General features: G+C 39.4%; 1 protein-coding gene across 1 annotated transcript in view; it reads left to right on the forward strand.

The window, feature by feature from the left end:
* Window positions 1-3,316: 3,316 nt before the first annotated feature.
* The window catches only part of jdp (DnaJ domain-containing protein), a 163,059-nt gene continuing 145,526 nt past the window's right edge, over window positions 3,317-20,849 (forward strand). Inside the window, exon 1 of the mRNA XM_065231027.1 lies at window positions 3,317-3,939. Within this exon, the coding sequence (XP_065087099.1) occupies window positions 3,850-3,939 (90 nt within the window). The 5' untranslated portion in view covers window positions 3,317-3,849. The remainder of the gene's footprint in view (window positions 3,940-20,849) is intronic.

The following is a 20,849-nucleotide window of genomic DNA, read 5'->3' on the forward strand; positions in this document are numbered from 1 at the left end:
CAGAGCAAAATCAAGGCCTACTTTAATCAAATTTACGCAGCAATACATTTTACGGATGTTCCGGATCTTTCAGCGAACCACTTGGAGCCAGTGAACAGCTAATATATAAAAAAAATCATAATTTTACTACATTATATACAGTTGCAATGAAAAATCAAGGCAAACTTTGATGAAATTTACTTAGCAACCAATTTTATGGATGTTCCAGATCTTTCGGTGGGTCATCTGGTTGACCATTTGGATCCAATGACCAGCTAATATATCAGAAATCACCATTTTACTGTATTCCATATAATTGTGGAGGAAAATCAAGGCCTACTTTGATCAAATTTACACAGCAATCAACTTTACGGATGTTCCGTATCTGGTGATTTTTTTTTTTTTTTTTATAGTCACTTAAACACTCTTGGGTCATTCGTGACTTGTCCGGGGGTGAGATTTGAACTCGTGACTTTGGCGTGAGAGGTATGGATGTTAACCACTACGCCGGGGTCGCCCCCCCTGCCATCTGGTGATAACTCGGAGCCATTGAACAGCTAACATATCAAAAATCAGCATTTTACAACATTTCTCATTGTTGCAGAGCAAAATCAAGGCCTACTTTGATCGAATTTATGTAGCACTAATTTTTACGGATGTTTCGGATCTTCCGGCGGATCATTTGGTGACCACTTGGAGCCATTGAAACGCTTATATATCTAAAATCATTAATTTACTACATTTCATATAGTTGCAGAGAATAATCAAGGCCTACTTTGATAAAAAATACATAATAATCCAGATTAAGGTTGATCCGGGTCATCGGAAGGCCTTCCGGTGGACGCTCAGTATTTAGAACCAGGTTATGGGTTGATTTTGTTAAAAAATTAATCAGCACTACCCATAGATGCCTGTTGCTGTGGATTTTCAGTACCACCTTGTTCTAGACGACTGGTACCTTTTCTCAACCCGATGGCCTCTCGGAAACCCGGAATAAAACCGGAACCACTTGGCCAATCTGTTCCAATTTTTAGTAGACCATAATTTCGAACATTTTTCTACTCACTGTGAAAATTTAAACCAATTTCATGGTTAAACAAAAAAGTTATACGTATGCAAACATTGCTATTCGTATACCTGTTCGTAAAAATAAAAACTGCACAAGCGCGTTAGGCCCTCCCCAGAAGTAAAGCAGGTGGTGTTCCTTTGAAACGCTAATAACTTTTCGGGGGTAACTCGGATTCACATCCGGTCTTGAGCCAAGATGTTCCCAGTACTCCAAAAGCGCTACATTTTGTACACGTAGAAAATCGACGCACTACAGCGCCACCTAGAGCCGCGAATGTGAAAGTGGCTTGCTCCCCCATACATTTTGTCGATTTTCCCTATACAAACTTCAAGCCGTTTGAGCGAGGGGTTCCCGTGAACCAAATGACTTCAAATTTTGGCAGGGTGATTCTGACCCCTCAAACTACCATTCCAGAGGGCAGCGTTTGAAATTCCAGACTTTGACTTTTTTCCATATAACGCTGAAACACTCTAATGGACAGGTTTGTTTACATGTGTGTAATTTGTGCATGTTTTGGGTGAATACAATATTTATTCGAACCCGTGTCGATCAAAATGCTTAATGCCAATTACCATAGTAAAAAAATATATGGTAAAGCGATTTATATTCTAAAAAAAATAGTTCGGCATTTAGTGCACCTATTTCACGTATTTCCCGTTTCTGGGCTTCAACTTGCCTCATGTAACGTTCATAACTGATAACTTATATGTATTCCTTCGTTCTGTCCAGTTCCCTTATTGAAAAGTCTAAGTCTTTTCAGTGGGTTTACCGGTGACGTGTGTTGAGGTCTATTGCCGTAATTGATTTGATTGGTTTTGATGGATGGGTCTACAACCATTTATTTGTGGGATTTTAGGTGGTGGTTGGAAGGATTGGTGTGGAAATTGTCCTTGTCTTTGTTTATTATATTGAATTGGGGGCTATAGTTATTATATTGGAATTCAGGACTGAAGTTATTATTCGGAGAAATCGGTAGTAGCCAGTATGGCATAGTATTCCTTCTTTGTAACAATGGTTTAGTAATTCTTGGTGGTAGTTTTGGTGGGGCAAGTGGAATTTAATTCCTGCACTCTACGTTTTGGAATTCAATTGCAGTAACTGTATGCTCCTGCTATAGATGTAGGTTAATAATTTCAAATAATTTATAGCGAGACCTGTGATGAAAGCGTTCATCCGTTTTAATTTGATTAGCCATCAATGATAGCAATCTATTCACTTCGTCATAATAAAAATTGCAAGGTATTGCCTCTTTGATAATCGAGCGTTTCTAAATCGCGTTTTTCACCACAATATGTAGCTGAGGTTTTTTTTATTACGTTTCAGTTGAATAATGCCGGAAGATCCTGTGTGGACCATATTCCACCAACCAATTAAAATTTATTTATGTAGCTCTGGGATCGGTTTTCTGTAGGTCTCTTTAGTTCTCACTACTGAAGGAACTAGGTAAGCAGTGTTTGAGACTTTCATGTGTCTTGATACTGTTTAACTCCAACGGAGTGAGTGAATGAATTTAAGAATTATGCAAAATTTCAATGCTTCGACTGCACCACTAGCAGGGGTAGCAAAAGTGCTACCCAATATCATAATCGATTGCACACAATAAATGTATCACTATGCATTTTCCCCCCTTGCGTTGTTGCGCAGAATCCCCTGAATAGCAGTGATGGGATTCATAAATAGGTCAAAAATTCTCACTAGAAGCCATACCTGGCTGTGCTGTACTTATTTAGCCAAACACCCAGAAGGCTTGCAGCATCCAGCATCCAGCATCCAGTATCCAGTGTGCTAGGTCAAACGGGTTGAAAGCTTTCAGCTCTCGTTTTCAGTGCCTAGTTTACCTCCCAACCATCTTCACTTCTCATTATGCTCGGATCAGGTCTGCTGCTCGGGAGATTTTTCTCCAGCTGTGTCTAGATGAGTCTCTCTGGCAAAGCTTTCAGTTTGTTCTCAGAGAGTAGCAATGTTTGGCGAACACATGATAAGGTATCTACCGATAGAGGACGTGTTAGTTTACAATTTACTATTCAGACGAATTTTACAATTGGTGGAAGTATTATTAAATAAAGCATAATAATGAAAAACAATATCATTGAAGTGAAGTTAAACTAATTTAGAACCGATTTCTGTATTTCTTTGCAACAGCTTAGAAGCCCGTCATTGAGCAGAGTACCTCTTCTCCAAGCGGCAAGTGCAAAAAGTTGCCTTTCACCGTCTGTTTTGTTAGTTGTTGGGCTCCAACGCTCCAACTCCAGCTCTGTCTCTTGTTCACGGTGGTTTTGGAATCACGGAGTGGATACCAAACCACACCAGAAAGCTCAACCACGGTGCTCAGTCAACCTTCGGACGTCGTCGCGTTTGCAGCCAGTTCGGTTTCCTGCGTTCCTACGTTCAACACAGTGCGCCCATTAGCAGCTGAGGTAAAATCGCAATACCACTATTACTGGCCAATAGTTTCACTTTAGGCCAAGGTCTTTGGGTAGTAAACGGGCCCACAGTGGTAATCGCTTTTGCTTGTTTGTCAGCTACGTCGCTATTCGTTTGCTTGCTTGTTTGAAGAAAGCTCCAAAAATCAAAGTTTTGTCATCACGTTATTTGCTCTACGGTGGATTTTGTGAGTGTTTTGGAATCCCCTGATAAGAAGGAATTTCAATTCTATTGGCGGTAGCAGCATCCAGCGCTAAACAGTTGTTGTTTTCGACCATCGGTCACTTATCAGCTGCTAAATAGTGAGAGTTTGTGATCTTTCGGTGCATTTTGTGTGTACGAGTGAGCAAGAGCAAAAGAAAATAACAGCCAACAAGATGAGCGGAAAAGTCGACGAGATTCTCACCTACAAGCGCAATCCCGATGAGGATTTCTACGGGATGCTCAACTGTGACGAGAACTCAGCGGTAAGTAATATTCATAATTGGAGTTGGCAAAAAATGCTGGGTAGTCCCCAATGGAAACGTTATTGAAGGGGATTTACTGAACAAACGATTTGAGTGTCGTTTGACGAGATCATGAGTCATGATTAAGAGCGAGGGATTAGTTTGCGTATTTGGATCGTTATGAATCAATGATTTCCGGCAATATTTTAAACCGTTGTCACATTTGCATTAGTTTAATAGCAAAGCTTAAAGTACTCCCCAATTTTTCACATTTACTGAAAGGATTTCTACAGTATGTTCACTAGTAGTGGTAGCATTCAACTGATATAGAAAGCTACTTGTTTTAGTGAAGTAACAATAGCTAGAAGACAAAGTTATCGAATGAATCGATGCTAGTTGTCCATTGATGCAGCGTGGAGACAAAGGAAACTTTACTCGTTAATTAAAAATTACGTGGATGTCGAGCAATGGGTTTAGGTAAACTATCACGGGTGCGAATTGGTCGATGAGCAGACACATATGATAAAGAAACAATTTTGTTTTATCATATCTGCGATATTGATTTGATTAATTCTTTATGCACCTACATTCATATTTCAGTTCAGAATTAGTTTGCACTCGGTTGGTTTTCTTACTTAATCATGTCTTTGGTTAAGCGAAAGAATTATAAATAATTAATGTATTATACTCAAATTTAATTTTTCTAATGGGTTTGACAAACGTTGAAGTAACGGTATTCCGAGCAAGAACCGATTACTAATCGATAACACATGGATATCTTAGTTAGATATGATACCTTATTTTGGTATGCTTGTACTATAAAACCTTGTTTTGGTATTATTCAGTTATCGAGATATTTTCTAAAATATCACCTCAAAAAAATATTGGATTGGTATTATAAGATCTTTTTAATATCAAATTATGGTATTCTAGCATACAAAAAAGCGTTGAGGATCCATCAGTTATTATAATAACTACATTATTTGTAAGACCGTTATTCGTAGAACATTTGTTATGTATTATTTTGGAATTTTACCTTCTATGTCAGGCTCAGCAACACCATAATCTAATCACCCGAGAAAATAACTAATGAATACCTAATTCTAACCTATTACCAAAATTTGAAGTTAATGAGCATGGCATAAGAGGTAAGATACCGAAGAATAATACCAAAAAATTGCATGTGAAATACTTTGTAAATAACAAAATTTAATATTCGTATACCGAAAAAAAAAAAAAAAAAAAAAACATCTGTGTGGTATCGTGTTGGTATTACATTTGGTACTACTTTTTCGTATTTTCTTCTTACGTCAGGCTCATCCAATTTCAGGTATCGAGATACTCGTTCCTGCTCGGGTAGAGATTACGTTCCTTGCATAGTCTTTCAATCCTTGCGCCAAATATAGTGGGCCTATTATTATATTTGAGTTTCAATAACTTTTCACGTTTTAGAGCTATATTTTAGCGAATCCCACTGGGATTTTACGCCGGCTCGCAACATAGTGTTCTGTGCAGGGGGTAAGTCACTCTGCCACCTTATGCATGTGTTGATTGTGTTTCTTGTGTGTTTTTGGGTGTCGGAAAGTGTTTGTGCATCAGCGTTGCTAGATATACCGATTTATCGGTATTTATACAGATTTCCAAACAAGATACCGATATACAGATAAGGTTCTTTGGAATACCGATTTTTAAGATTTTATACCGATTTATACCGTTTTTTTAATAATCAAAATTATTATTGAATGCTCGCGCTCGTATTTTGCAGAAAGTTTTTGTGAGAGACTTGTATTTTCTTGAATACCTCATATTGTTTGAACCTTCAAAATTCTAAACAATCATCTCTAAAGATGCCTTATGCTTGATACTCTTTCGATTAATGTTTGTATTTCCTTACTTTGTTTGGCTACCCATCAATCGAGAAATAGTCGATGGCTCTTACCGGTAATTCCTAGGGAATCAAGAAATATATTTTGAACATTATTCAACTTCCGGAAGTTTTTATTTATTTTTAAACTTCCTGAAGTTTCATCCAACTTTCCCTGGAATTTTCTTCCACATAACATTGGAAGCTTCTTCAGCCTTCGCTCGAATGATTCTTTCATCGTCTCCCGCCAGTTTTTTTTTAACTTTCCCGGAGCTTCAAGGATGCAATCTGATTTTTATTGCGGATCCACACTAGCTGCAGACACATTTAAGAAGTTCTGAAACTTCAGAAAAGTCCAGACTTATGTGTAAGTTTCGATAAATTAAAGACAGTTTCATTAAAAAAAAAAATCGAAAACCCGGAAATTTCAGAAAAGTTCAGCGAATTCCAGTAAACTTAAGGAAACATCATAAATAATTTGGAAACTACACGAGTTCAAAGAACTTCAGGGAAATTTAATGGTTTTCATGAACTTTAGTAAAGCTCAGAGAACATCAGGACAGATCAATTAATTTACTTAGGGAAATTGCTGAAATTATAAAGGAGTTCCGAGAAACTCAGGCAATTTCCGAAAACTTCAGCAATGTCCATGCAAATTTAGGAAACGTAAGTGAAGTTACATGAACATTAGATCATTGTGAGAACATTTTATGGGAAATAATATGCTTTTTAATGGCAGTGTCGATAACTTTTAAAAATTAAAAAAAAATCGGGAAGATCAGAGAACTTTAATGTTATGCTGATGTTACAATAAATTCAAGAAAATTGTGAGAGCACTTCAGCGATTTCGTAATCTTCAAGAAAGTCCAGAGACCTTCTAGGATGATAAAAGATATTCCGGTAGTCTTATTATAATCAGGGAAGTTCCGAGCGCTTCGAGGATGGCCAGAGAATTCCAAACCAGTCCCTAATTTCAGAAAAATTACAAGAACTTTTAAGGAATATTATGGGATTATGGAATATTCCTAAATGCATTTCAGGAATGTTCTGAAAACTTCAGGGAAATTTCAGAGTCTTCAGGGATGTTTTTTGAATACCAGGAAAATTTTCTGGATCATTAGAACATCCTCCAGGAATCTCTTTCTTCTGGAATTATGCCCTTATTTTTTTCGACTGTTCCGTAAGCGCTCTGGCCTCCGACTTTCTTCAGATGTTTCTGCCAGCCTCTCCAGAAAGTTTATTTCGTCTTCTCAAGGAAGTTCAATTAATTCTCCCAGAAATTTATTTCTTCTTCTTCTGGCAGTTTGACCATAAGCCAAAGGTTTTTTTTTGTTCGACTTATATTGGAAGGTTTTTCCGAGCTTCTTCTGGCTAGACCTGGAAATGGCTTCTGGAAATTTACTTCTGGTTTCCGAAACTTTTCTGGCTGCATTTGAATGTGATATCCGATTTTTTCCGATAGTTTATTTAAATTTTCGCCACAAGTTTCTCAATGCGTGTCTCGGAAGTTTCCCGGAGGTTTTTCCAGCTTTTCTCAAACTTCATCCAGGAGAGCTTCTTTCGTCTTTCTCTGGATGTTTTTTCAGCTCCATTCAGAAGCTAATTCAAACATTCCCCGGAGTTTTCTTCCGGAATTTCCCGATCATAGTTCAAAAGCTAAAATTTTGCTTTGGATAACGGCTTTCTCAGTCTTAAAACACTGCAACAACTACGATGTAATCTACCCGATACTTCGGCCACAGGTTGTGGATTTTTTCAAGGGAAATATTGTTTGTCGTTATTGTCAATAGTTTAGTCGTTGTTGCGGCTGATTTTCCATATTTTGGTTTTATTTAATGATATTTAATTGAAAAAAAAAAACACTACTTGGTCATAATTTTGATCACCAGTTGAGGACAACGGTAATTTAAAAATTAAATTAAATAAATTAAAGATTGAGAAAGCCGTCAAAAAAAAAGCAATTCCCCTCAAATCCCAGTCGTCACCACTGTTAAAATTTTCGCTTTCAAAAACGGCAAAAATATAAAATTAAATAAATAGTAAATACCGATAACCTTAAGCTTAAAAACAATCTGCCAACGCTGTTCTGCATGTCGACCTAGCTATCAAAACGTTGAGCGAAAATTAATGATTACTGGCAACCATTATCTGCACATTTGTTTACAAACAAAATTCTCTTTTTTTTTGCTCTCGCCAAAAATTTAACAATTTAATAATGCACAGTGTAAGCATGGAATACCAGTAAAAAGTACACGTTAACGTAAACAATTTACAAGAATTCAAATTCTCATCCCTGATCGTCATCCGCATCACCTAACTAAAAGAGTGTGCTGTACTTGTCCGACTCCGATCTCAAAAAGTACTCCCTCAGCAGTCAAATTCTCATGCTTGAGATTCTGGCTTAAGCCAGTAAAGCCCTCTCGACTCCATTCCAAACGAATTCCAGTCGCAATCAAGCCCTGATAAACCAGCCGAGCATGCCCTCTCTAAGCAATCTCTGGATCTAAATTTCGCAAAGAATACGAAATTTTTTGTACACCGCAGCTAGTAGGATGGATCTCTCTGATTTGGTATTGTGTATATGGAATGACTACCAAATTAGAAAGAAATATCTCTCTTCATCAGTCAATAATTCACCCGTTTCTTCATTCATGCACAGTTGCATATATTCAAGCTTTTAGCGGATAATTGGCTATTTTTTTTTCAATATCCCAATTGCGGGAGTGAGTGTTACTTCCATGTCCCGATCAGTTTTCTGAGGAATCCTACAGATTGCTAGAGGGAGATGTCCTCTTCAGAAAAAAAATCCACAAGAACAAAAAAGGGCATCAAACGAATGTAAACATCTTTGGCTCTAGACAGTGCTGCCAGAAAAAGATTGAAAAGTTGGTTTTCATAGTGGTTGAAGGGTGTTTCAGTGTGTCGAGGAGTGTTTTTGATGTGTTTCAGAGTGACTTACCCGCTGGTTCTGTTAGCACTTCCACCTTTCCCAGCATTTGAATGTATTGTGTAGCAAGTTCAATCATACTCTATGTTCAAGGAAATCGAGATATTTTGCAACTTGACATGGCCACAATGTGGCAACAATTAGAGTTTAGACACTTTTTAGTCATGTTTGCTAAACACCAATTCAGGCCAAATTATGGATCTGTGACTTGCATTTGCAAAATAAAGTGGCCTTACAACAGACGGAACCTCATCAAGGATCGTGAACATTGGCGTTGTGGTAATCATTAGGATGGAAAAACTATTATAAGAATTGCCGAAATTATCCTGTCTCATTGCATAATTCACCAAGAGATCTATTGTACTAATACACTTTTTTCAAAACGTTCGTTTATTTACTAGACTCAGTCATGTGTAACACTTTGCGGAGCCAAAAATCAGTGATGTTTGAACTTAAATTTTAAGCAGCAGTAAATCTAGGTTAGAAGTGGATACCAATTACTCGACCCGGGCTCGAGGTTAATGGGTAACAATTTCGATTGGAAGGATCTAGGCAGGGAACTGGTTTCAAAAGCCTCCTTGAGATAATATTCTCGGACGGTTGACCAAATGCTGGCTGGGCAGGGGCAAGTAGCACAGAAACAGGAGGATAATAAGACTGGGACAAAATTGCGGAAATTGTTTGGAAAAGAGGGGATGACCACATCAAACTCTAAAATCAGACAAACAAAGGGATTCGTAGATCGCCTGCATGTAGCGAAGATCTCGGGATCCCAAAAGATCTCTTACTTCACGTCTACCTCGGGCCACTAGGGTATCCGACAGTCGTGCTCTGGAGGCATCAATACCCGAGCAATGCCAAACTGCGTGATCATGTCATCATAACCGGTACTCCACCTAAATATAAAGTAAGAAATCCTATCTATCCGAACTATCCGCGAATAACGATCCCACAGCTTATAGGATTTTCACTAATAGGGGCTGTGGTGGATTATCTAATTTGTTTCAATATATAGAGCTATACTGTTTTCGACAAAGTTGATACCAACAAGTCTGTGGCAATGGATTCAGGTTTAATCGGGAACTACGCCGCTAGAGGCACTTTACTTTTATGTTACTTATGACGGGCACTATAATATATGGATCATAGGTCCAACGTAAAATATTTCGTGATCCTTGCCATATAGAAAGTTACTGTATTCAACAAAGTTGTTCAAGTGACCAAGTCTTTTCGGATGGTGGCCATATTAGTTCAGAACTATCTCCCTACGCAGCGCTAGTATGCATATGAGCTTGCTATATAAGCTGTATCTCAAAATCCTGGCCATATAGAAGGTTACAGCAAAGTTGTTCAGGTGATCATGTCCTTTTGTATGGTGTTCATATTAGTTCAGAACTATCTCACTACGCAGCGCTAGTGTGCATGTGAACTTCCTATATAAACTGTATCTCGAGAACCTGGCCACATAAAACGTTGCTGTCTTCAGACGTCATTTCAGAATCCAGGACGGCGGCGATCGGTTCAAGGAAAACTGTCAAATACCCTACGATATGGATGTTTCCGGAAAGGGGATGATGTGTAGAAGCCGGAATCGATGCCAGACGTCATTTTTTAATCCAAGATGGCGACCATCGGTTCAAGAAAAACTGTCAAATACCCTACACAATGGGTATTTTCGGATAGGAGATGACGTGTAGAGGCTGGATATCGATTCAAGTCACCATTTTGGAATCACTGTATAAAAACTGTCAAATTCCAAAATATGGGTATTGATTTTCGATAAGGAACGACGTGTAGAGATACGATATCGATGTCAGACTCTATTTTGAAATTGAAGATGGCGGCCTTTGCTTAAACGTAAACTATTAATGGGGACGACGTGTATAGGCTCAAAATGGGATCCAAAATGGTGGCAATTGGCTTTCGAAGGGACTATGGACAACCTCGTATCAGTTCAGCACAGTTAATGTGGACCGTGCACGGAGTAGGTTCGGCGATAATCCACTAGGAAGATAAAATTTGTGTAAGTAATGTTTAAGGGTACTTTCGAGCTCAAAATCTTGCCTCGTATTAATTTTCCTGAATAATGCTTACCAAGCATGTTGCGTATAGTTGGTATAATGTGTATAACGTATCATTGAGCAAGATGGCAACGTTTCGACTTCCCTTGGCAAATCTTGGATTTTTGCACTCTGTTCGACATAACTGTCCAATGTGCAGAAGCTTTCGAACTCGGAGAAGTGGTGATGGGATGAACATATAATGCATATTCATTGTAGATGGGTCCTGTTCGCTAATAATTTCATCTGCTGTAGCCGGTGCATCTCTTATGATCTCCAAACTTTCCGTGAATTTGTTGAATTTCGGACATGATCTGCAAATCTTTGTTGGCGTCTTCATTGCATTGTGAATTCACGAAATACGACGGAAGAATTTTCTTCAAGCAGTTTACCAACGTGCTTTGTTTTATTTTTCTTTAGAATCACATCCAAGCAGTCGAAACAATTCTTGATGCTGAACTACTTTCGTGTATTCCCTTGTGAAAGGCCTTCATTCTCAGCTGTTTCCAGAATAAAACTGTAGCTTCTCTTGACATACTTCAGCTTGACATTTTTGATGATGCCTTGTATAGAAGCATTATGTTGGGATTGTTTATGGTGGGCGGATGCAACGGAGTGTTATCAAGACATAGTTACATAGTTTCATAGGATTTCCAGTGAAAACAAGATAGGGGAAATGACGGCTTCGGCATGACAGACTATTTTCGGCAACCCAAATTGAAACACTATTTTCACTGGATTTTCTTACGAAAACACTTCGCTGAATGCATGCAAACGATTCTTTATGCTTTCAGCTTCAATTTGACTATATTTTTACCACTGAGAAAAAACAATCTAGCAGGGTTTTCTTGAAATGAAACACATGCACTACAAATTGTAGCTGATTTCGAGCTGCCGATAATAGAACAGCAGATTTACATGCAGTTCAAATGGAACGGTTGCCGACAATACTCGCTCTCACTAGAGAAGTTTGGAGCTTTGTAAAAGCGTTTCAAAACAGTTTTTGACAATTCTTTCGACTGAAATTGTTAGAGCAGCTGGCAGCAAAAGATTGTAAACAAACCAATACTGCGTATGTGTGCGTTCCATAGAGAAAAAGGCTATAGAAAGAAGATCGCTGCTTAGGTTGCCGAGAATACGTAAATTCCCCTATATGAGTGCTTATTGCAAAACAGCGTATATCACGTGATAAACGCTGTAATGTGAACGGGGTATTAGAGAAAAATATGATTGAGAACCCTTGTTTGTTCCCTTTCCCGGCATTGTTTTAAGGTGCTCTGAGACATAAGATCTTTGAAGCGTTTTTTTTTTTCTAAAACAGTTTAGTTTAATCACAGTTGAAAACTCGGCTAAGGCAATACTGAACACTTTCAATATATTTTTTTACCAACGACCTTTCCGGATATCCCCTTATTTAGAGTATTTGGCAATTATTCCTGAACCTATGGCCGCCATCTTGGATTCCAAAATGGCATCTGGTATCGATTTCCAGCCTCTGCACGTCATCTCCTTTCCGAAAATACCCGTATTGTAGCGTATTTACAGGATTTAAAAATGGCGTCTGGCATTGGCTAGCATTCCCAGCCTCTATACGTCGTTCCCTTTCCGAAAATAACCATATTGTAGGGTATTTGACAGTTTTTCTTTAATCGATGACCATCATCTTGGATTTCAAAATGGTCTCCGAAATCGATTTACAGCCTCTCTACACGTCATCCCTATTCCGTTTCGGGTCCTCACATTGCACAGCTACATATTATATGGACAAGCTTTCCTACCATAACATATTAAGGAAGTTCATGTGCATACTAGCGCTGCGTAGTGAGAGAGTTCTTAAATAATATGACCACCATTCGAAAGGACTTGGTCACCTGAACAACTTTGCTCAAGACAGCAACGTTCTATATGGCCAGGAACATGAAATATTCTATGTTGGACCAATGATCCATGTATTATAGTGCCCGTCATAAGTAACATAAAAGTGAAGCGCCTCTAACGGCATGGTTCCCAATTAAACCTGAATCCAATGACACAGGCTTTTTGGTTTATCCCACTACAACAGCTTTGTCCAAGACAGTATAGCTCTATATATTGAAACAAATGAGATAATTCACCACAGCCCCTATTAGTGAAAATCCCATAAGCTGTGGGTATCCTTATTCACGCCCCTGTTACCCTGGCAATAAGGATTCCAGACTGTATTGCTGTCGATGAGGTTTATTCAGTAGAGATGTGTGTCTAGCGAGTAGTGGTTAAACATAAATCTTGGGATCAAATTGACCCCGAGGTACAGACAACGCAAGTTTTTTTTTGGCACAGTCGAAGGGGTAATAGTTGATGATCTTCTCAAAAACTTAATAGCCCAAGGCTTCGATATAATTGGCATCGCAGATGATATTGTCATAACTGTACGTGGCAAATATGATTGTATTGTCGCTAACAGAATGCAAATTGGGGCCTCCCTTAGCTCAATCGGTAAAGGCGAAGCTACAAAGCAAGACCATGCTGGAGGTGGCTGGGTTCGATTCCCGGTCCGGTCTAGGAATTTTTCGGGTTGGAAAATTTCTCGACTTCTCTGGGCATAGAGTATGATTGTACTTGCCACATAATTATACTGATGCAAAAATGGTACAGGCATCGAAAGCTCTCAATTAATAACTGTGGAAGTGCATCTAGAACACTAAGTTGAGAGCACGCAATAAGCTAATATGCGATATGCAATAAGCTTGAAATGCGAGGAAGAAGAAGAAGAATGCAAATTGCCTTAAATTTTATCTAATCGTGCTGGGATAGGGATTTTAATCTTCCCTTTTGGCACATATTTGGAACTTTCTAATGCTGTCAAATATCATGCAGAAATCCTAGATAGTAAACTTAATTGGAACATGCTTCCAGAGCAGGCAATAAACAAAGCTACTAATGCTCTATGGATATGCATAAGAACATTCGGTAAACAGTGGGGACTGAAACCGAAAATGATCAATTGGATTTACTCGGCAATTGGGAAACCCAGGATTACTTATGGTACATTGGTCTGGTGGCTAAAAACAAAAGAGAGTGATGCTCAGAGAAAGTTAGAAATACTTCGAAGGCTAGCAACTCTCTCACTAACAGGTTCAATGAGAAGTACACCATCAAAGGCATTGGATGCTTTACTTTATATGCTACCATTGCATCAATTTGTACAATTAGAAGCCGAAAACTTTGCTCTAAGGATGATAAGGTCAGTGAAATTCTTTGAAGGAGACTTCACGATTCTAGTTCTAGACTGTTAGTATCAACTCTCTAGTAATGAACAACGAAGACTAGATGGAGAAAAGATACAATTACAATCGACTTTTCAAGTATTTTACCCTGGGCGTAATTCATGGCAATTTGGTGGTCCAGGATCGATTGTTTTTTATACTGATGGTTCTAGATTAAACAATCAAGTGGGAGCAGCAGTAACTGGCCTAGGGAAAGACATATCGGTTTTTATAGGCAGATGGCCAACTGTGTTTCAAGCTGAAATCCAAGCAATTTAGAGTGTTCTATTATATGTTTGCGTAGAAACTATAAGTCAGTGCTAACATTTGAAAACGGCACAAAAGCCATTTGTAAACAAATGGTTTGTGGGCCCTTTACTCACTACTTGAAGTACACCCACGCGACACAACAGCAACATCGGGTAGGGGAAATTTTCCCCTTCCTGACGATGCTGTTGGTTTGCGTGGGCGTTCTTCGGGTAGCGAGTAAAGGGCCCACAAACCATTTGTTTACAAATGGCTTTTGCGCCGTTTTCAAATGTTAGCACTGAAGTGTTCAAATATATGCATCATGTCCGACAGTCAAGCTGCTCTAAATGCTTTAAAGTCAACGACATGTACATCAAAACTTGTCTGGGAGTGTGTCCAATAACTACAAAAATTGTCTTGTCATAATTAAGTCAACTTATATTGAGTTCCTGGTCATTGTGGGATTGGGGGCTAGAGCCATTTTGTAGATTATCAGCTGCATCTCTTAGAATGCAGCTAAAAGCGTGGGAATCTTCAAAAGTGGAGGAAAACTGGAAGGACACTTCCATTGCTAGTGTAATGCCGTGTTGGAAACCAAACGATGGCGATCACTCCTAATAATAGTGATACGGCATCTTGATATGGCTAAAGAAAAAAAGGAGGATATATTACAATATGAAATCATCAGAAAAATGGTCGCAGTGATGAAAATACCCGACAAGGAAAAAAAATGCCACCCATCTGTGTCCATGTTCCAGCTGTTAGTCGTTTGTAAATAATCAAATAACTCGTGGAGGCGTGAAGTAGGAGCTTGTGAGGACCGGAGCTAGGTATCACGCTCTTTCCAGACTGTCAACTCACCATTTTGTAGCCATGAACTTTTGGGAGCTTATAAGAAATTTACCAAAAGTGATAGAATTTCAGAAGCTTCTGACAAGTATATCATTGAGAACTTCAAGATACTGAATGGAAAATCATCAACAAATCAAAAATTTCAACAATGCTAAGCAACTTAACAATTTTCAGCTCTTTCAAATACTTCACACAGGGAAAGTTTTCCAATCTGCCCCATCTATTGTTTAAAAAATGGCATCGAGTAACTCGAAAATTCCCACAACATCCTTATAATATACGCTGAACTCCTTTCCACGAACTTGTATTGCAGATTGAGAAAATGCCATTGCAGAATAGTTATTTTTAGCGATCAAAAGAGTGAACTAGAACTTGCTTCGCTGAATTTGTACGACCCACTGAGTGACAAGCACAGGGAAGCCGAGTAAATATACAACCCTAAAAGATTCTCGACTGGACGTCAAACCCGCCACCTCCAGTCATGCGTCTTTTATTGCAGCGGATATTTAAGGTGCCAACCGAGGCGAAATACTTTTTCAATGCCCTACTGTTGCCACCACTTCGGTTCCCACGTCGAACAAACGTCATTTGCTTCTATTATTAACGAGCGACAGACTTGCAACTTAAAGTTTTCGCTCTGCACCTGTATGCACAAGCCTTCGATGTCGATGAATCAGAAGCAGGTGAAGGCAGTTTCCATAGTCGGTGTTTCATTTCACCATTTTCTCGTTTCACTATTCATAGATTAAAATCGACGTGCTCTACAGTGACGACGACGACGACGACGACGACGACGACCTCTTGTACGTCATCGATGCACCGTAAGCGATTTGCGCATGAATGAGTACAATAACCAATCCATTTCCATATGCCACCGCTGCTGCACTGGCTGCTATAGGTGCCTACCAGACCAAAATACCGGTATCAGTATTACCTCAGCACCAATGCACAAGAACTCAGTACGACGGGGTGGGCGGGGGTCAGTCACATCTCGTTGTTTTACATCGCCTGCGTGATGGTATTGGTTCATGGGGGTGCGTTTGAAGTTCATACGGTTGAATGTGTGTAGTCGATCGGGCCGGGGTTGAAACTTGGGCAAGAATGAAGTTCCATGTAGCATGTTATTGGCGAGTGACGAGGTAAGTGAAAATAAAATAAATTGTGTTATTGTGTTTTACTACGTTTTTGAATGGTGCTTATCGGAGAACGCAATTTGTGTTCCTAATTCAATAGTGCAATTTATGAGGGGAAGATAAGTAGGAAAACGGGCTAGAATGAAAAGGGCGCATCAAGCAAAATTTGTTTTGTTTTGTTTTGGATTGGTGGAAACATATAGGGGAAATGTATGTAATGTCGGCCCAAGTGTCCCTAATTTGAGCCCATACATAAATTCAGTAATCGACTAAATTTTCAATAGCAACCAAAAATATCTATAATTACCGTCCCAATGATGCGTTCATCTAGATACAATTGATAAATAGCAGATTTTTAGCGATGGGCCCAATCTTAGATCCATATGCCAACATTAGAGCCATTTCCCCTATGTATATTTTTTACGATTGTTTCAACAAGTGTCGAAACATGAAGAACTACGCGCGCGCATTGTACAATTCTTTCGAGCAAACGAAGATCGTGGAAAAAATCACACGGTGGACCATTTTAAGAGGGAAAATGTTCTGGTATCCGCTGTATACCGTATCCTGGCATCTATGGCAGTAACCCGGAAGAGAGGTAGCGGCCGTCCAACGAAGGTAATGAATAAGAAGACGCTTTGCTCGCTGCACAACATGTTCAACAACAAGGATTTGGTAAGTCAACGGGAAGTTCCGTTGCTCGAAGTCACACATCTGCAAGACTCTAAGGAAGAAGGTAATAGTGTGTAGAAATGAAACCAGAACTCCAGAGTACACTGACGAGCAAATCCAAACCGTGAGATCCCAATGCAGTTGGACTACTCGGAATTACCGTCCAATCGAGTTTTTTGGTCTATTGAGCTCCATGGTATACAAGGATAATTGGAAGGCCAAGGACACCAAGCAACTTACCAACAGGATCAAAAGCTGATTCCGGAAAATCGATGTGGCAGCCGTTCAACGGTCTTGTTCCAATATAATGACTAAGCTGCGCCGCACGGCGGACCATGGGCCGTATGCCAATGTTCACTAAGCTCAGTTTGAACACTTAAGTTAACACTTTGTATAAAATAAATCAGTTTTTTGTAAAACATTGCTTGATTCGAAGAATGTCTCTATGATGAGATGTTTGCCCAGATCTTCTTCCAATTTAGAACCGGATAATTTCGTTACACTCTTGGCACCTTGGTTTGTTCCAGGTAGAAACGGTGAATTTGATCGCTGGATGTGGTGGGGAAACAAGGAGAATAGCTGAGAAAGGAGTTTTACACAAGGAAGATCGGTGGGGCGAGAAGGGGTTGGTAATAGGGAAGAGAAACGATCTCCCTCAGGTGCCGATTGATGAGCAGCGCTTTGTACTTGATTGGTAGTAGTTGCAGCACCTTTACCTTTTCAGTCGTGGTATCGACAGTGGATCCCCATTAATGAATCCAACATCGAATGCTACTGTTTTATTACAGTTCAGCTTTGCTTCGACAACAATTAATCATATCGTGCAGCCATTTTGTACAGAGATGGCGCTCGTGTTTAGTAGTGAAATTCACATCAAAGGTTGATTAATTGCGTGTGAAATCAGTTTGGCACGGCATTTGTGACCAGCGTACACCTTCCGGTCGTATGAAACAGGTCAAAATCGGTCCAAATCCGCAGATAAAATGTTTGTTTTGAATTTCTGTATAGCAAAATAGTGAACTTTTCGTCAACATTAACGGCAAAGAACTCACCAACACTGGGAGACCGTGAGTTCCTGCCCACCTGTCATTTCCCATCTCGGTGAAGGATGCCCATTCACACAGCCGTTACGAAACCCTGGTTGATACCCAGAGAGAGATCCGAAGGGTCCGATGCAGGAACTCATGAGATACCCGATCGAACGCGTGGTCCAGTGGTGCCAGATATACAGATATGTCTGTATTTATACTGATATTTGAAGCTTCGGACAGACCCAATACAGACTACAGATATTTGAAACTTAATACAGATTTTGTACAGATCTTTACCAGTTGGTTCCTGAAATTTAACATAAAATAAACAAAATTATTTTCGAAATTTGAACAGCTTCAAGCAATTATGGACTTGAAACCATTGGAAATGCACCACCCGGCTGTCACACACTGGTTGTCATTAGAGTAGGTGGTGGAACGGAAGACTTCCAGCTCTCAGAGTATACTTAAATTATACTAATTCGAATGTGGACTTGATGCCGAGAAAATGAAAGAAATCAGCGGTATCTTGGAGACATGCTTGGCATACACAGATGTACTCACCAACTGCTCATTTGCTAATAACTTTGCACACAGTTGACGTAACATAGTTCTTTTTGAAACAGTAGATAGAATAGAGTTTAAGCTTGTTATAGATTCGTAAAATAAGAAGATTTTAATTCTAGTAATAAACTATATTTGTTTTTGCGTTGCAAAAATGAAGTGAGAAATGCTCGCTGCACATCTCGTAATTTACGTGTAAAAAATCATTGGCGTTGATTCAAATGTTAAAATTTACCCACTCTTTGCATATCTATAGTAAACTATAATCCTAATCTATCAATTACTTTGAAGAAAAACAAATTTCATAAACTGAGTGAAAAGTTATTAACAAATGAGCAGTTGGTGTATACAACTGTGTATGCCAAGCATGCTTGGAGAACACTATGACGGAGCTTTGCTTGTGGTTTGTGGAATTTGTTCTACCAAAAGTTAACAAACTAAACCGCTTGTTCCAATCGGAAGCGCCTAAAATATTCCGACTCAATTCTGAGCTAGTTCGGTTGCTCAAGGAAATCCTTGATAATTTTATGAGACCAGACTATATTGCGAAGTTTAAAGACCTGGGCTCGTTAATTTTGCAACCCAGAAACTACTGTGGACCGATGAATTCCGCGAGGTGAGAAACATGGATTTGCCAATGGATACTAATTTTTATGATGGCGCTGAATTTTGGGGAGTGGTACTGGCCATCAAACGGGTGAATGGCGAAATCGCTTTTCCTTATCTCAGACGAATTGTGCCAACCCTACTTGCATTGCCACACTCCTCAGCGGCAGTTGAAAGGATGTTTTCGTCGATCACCCTAAACAATACTAAACTGCGTAACAGGATGGATGCAGCTATGATGCAGGGAATCCTAGCGTCCAAGAATTATGGAAAAGCCATCAAAATAAAAAAAGGAATCACTAAAGTCATAAAAACAGCAACATAAGATTAAATAATAAAATCTGTTCGGTAAGTTCTGATCATTTCTCAGTTATTTTTATTTGAAATAATAGATTTTCCTTTCTTATAGCCTTACCCACATACCTATGTTCCTTTTTTACGTTGTCACTTAATTCCGATGGTTCGGTACATGGACCTTGAACGGGATTTTTATTTTTTTTTAATCTCATGATTTTAAACAGCAAAATGCTTTTTAAGTTTTGACTTCGTATTTTTTGCACTAAGAATAACAATTTTAAAAACGCAGAAACGGACTTTTTTAAATTTAAAAATGTTTATTTGTTTAGTTACGTGTGTGGCGAACAATTTTATAGCCACATGTGGGAAATACGAAATCTGCAATGTGGTGATTTTTCTAGAATACAGACAAATACAGACATATGTTTTGACACTCATACAGATTTTTGAAAAAATCATCTGGTATCCCTGGCGTGGTCTATGTCCGAGATGGTTTTTTGACAGGTGGGCAGGAGCTCACGATCTCCTAGTATTAGTGGGTTCTTTGCTGTTGATGTTCATGAAAAGTTCACTATTTTGCCATACAGAAATACAAAATACAATACATTTTTTCATCGATTTCAAATCCGCATATGAAACAATCGATCGAGATCAGCTATGGTAGGTTATGCACGAGTACAGATTTCCGGATAAACTGACGCGATTGGCCAAGGCGACGATGGATCGAGTGATGTGCGTTGTTCGAGTATCGGGGACACTCTCGAGTCCCTTTGAATCTCGAAGGGGGCTGCGGCAGGGTGATGGACTTTCGTGTCTGCTATTCAACATCGCGTTAGAAGGTGTGATCAGAAGAGCTGGGATAGACACGAGTGGCACGATCTTCAGGAAGTCCATCCAGCTTCTTGGCTTCGCCGATGACATTGACATCATGGCACGGAACTTTGAGACGATGACGGAAACGTACATCAGACTGAAGGCTGAAGCTAGGTGGATTGGACTTGATGGCATCAAAGACAAAATACATGACTTGACGCATCAAAGACAAAATACATGAAAGGAAGAGGAAATCGAGGTGGTCGATGAGTTCGTGTATTTGGGCTCACTGGTGACCGCCGAAAATGATACCAGCAGAGAAATTCAAAGACGCATTATGTATGGAAGGGAACATTCGCCGCCGCACGAAGTTGACTGTCTACAAGACACTGATTAGACCGGTGGTCCTCTACGGTCACGAGACCTGGACTATGCTCGTGGAGGACCAACGCGCCCTTGGTGTTTTCGAACGGAAGGTGTTGCATACCATCTACGGTGGAGTGCAGATGGATGACGGAACGTGGAGGAGGCGAATAAACCACGAATTGCACCAGCTGCTCGGAGAACCATCCATCGTCCACATTGCGAAAATTGGGCG

The sequence above is a fragment of the Ochlerotatus camptorhynchus genome, unplaced genomic scaffold, assembly GCF_037179485.1.
Source record: "Ochlerotatus camptorhynchus isolate MF236.1 unplaced genomic scaffold, CSIRO-AGI_Acam_v1.1 ptg000336l, whole genome shotgun sequence".
Classification (NCBI taxonomy): Eukaryota; Metazoa; Arthropoda; class Insecta; order Diptera; family Culicidae; genus Ochlerotatus; species Ochlerotatus camptorhynchus.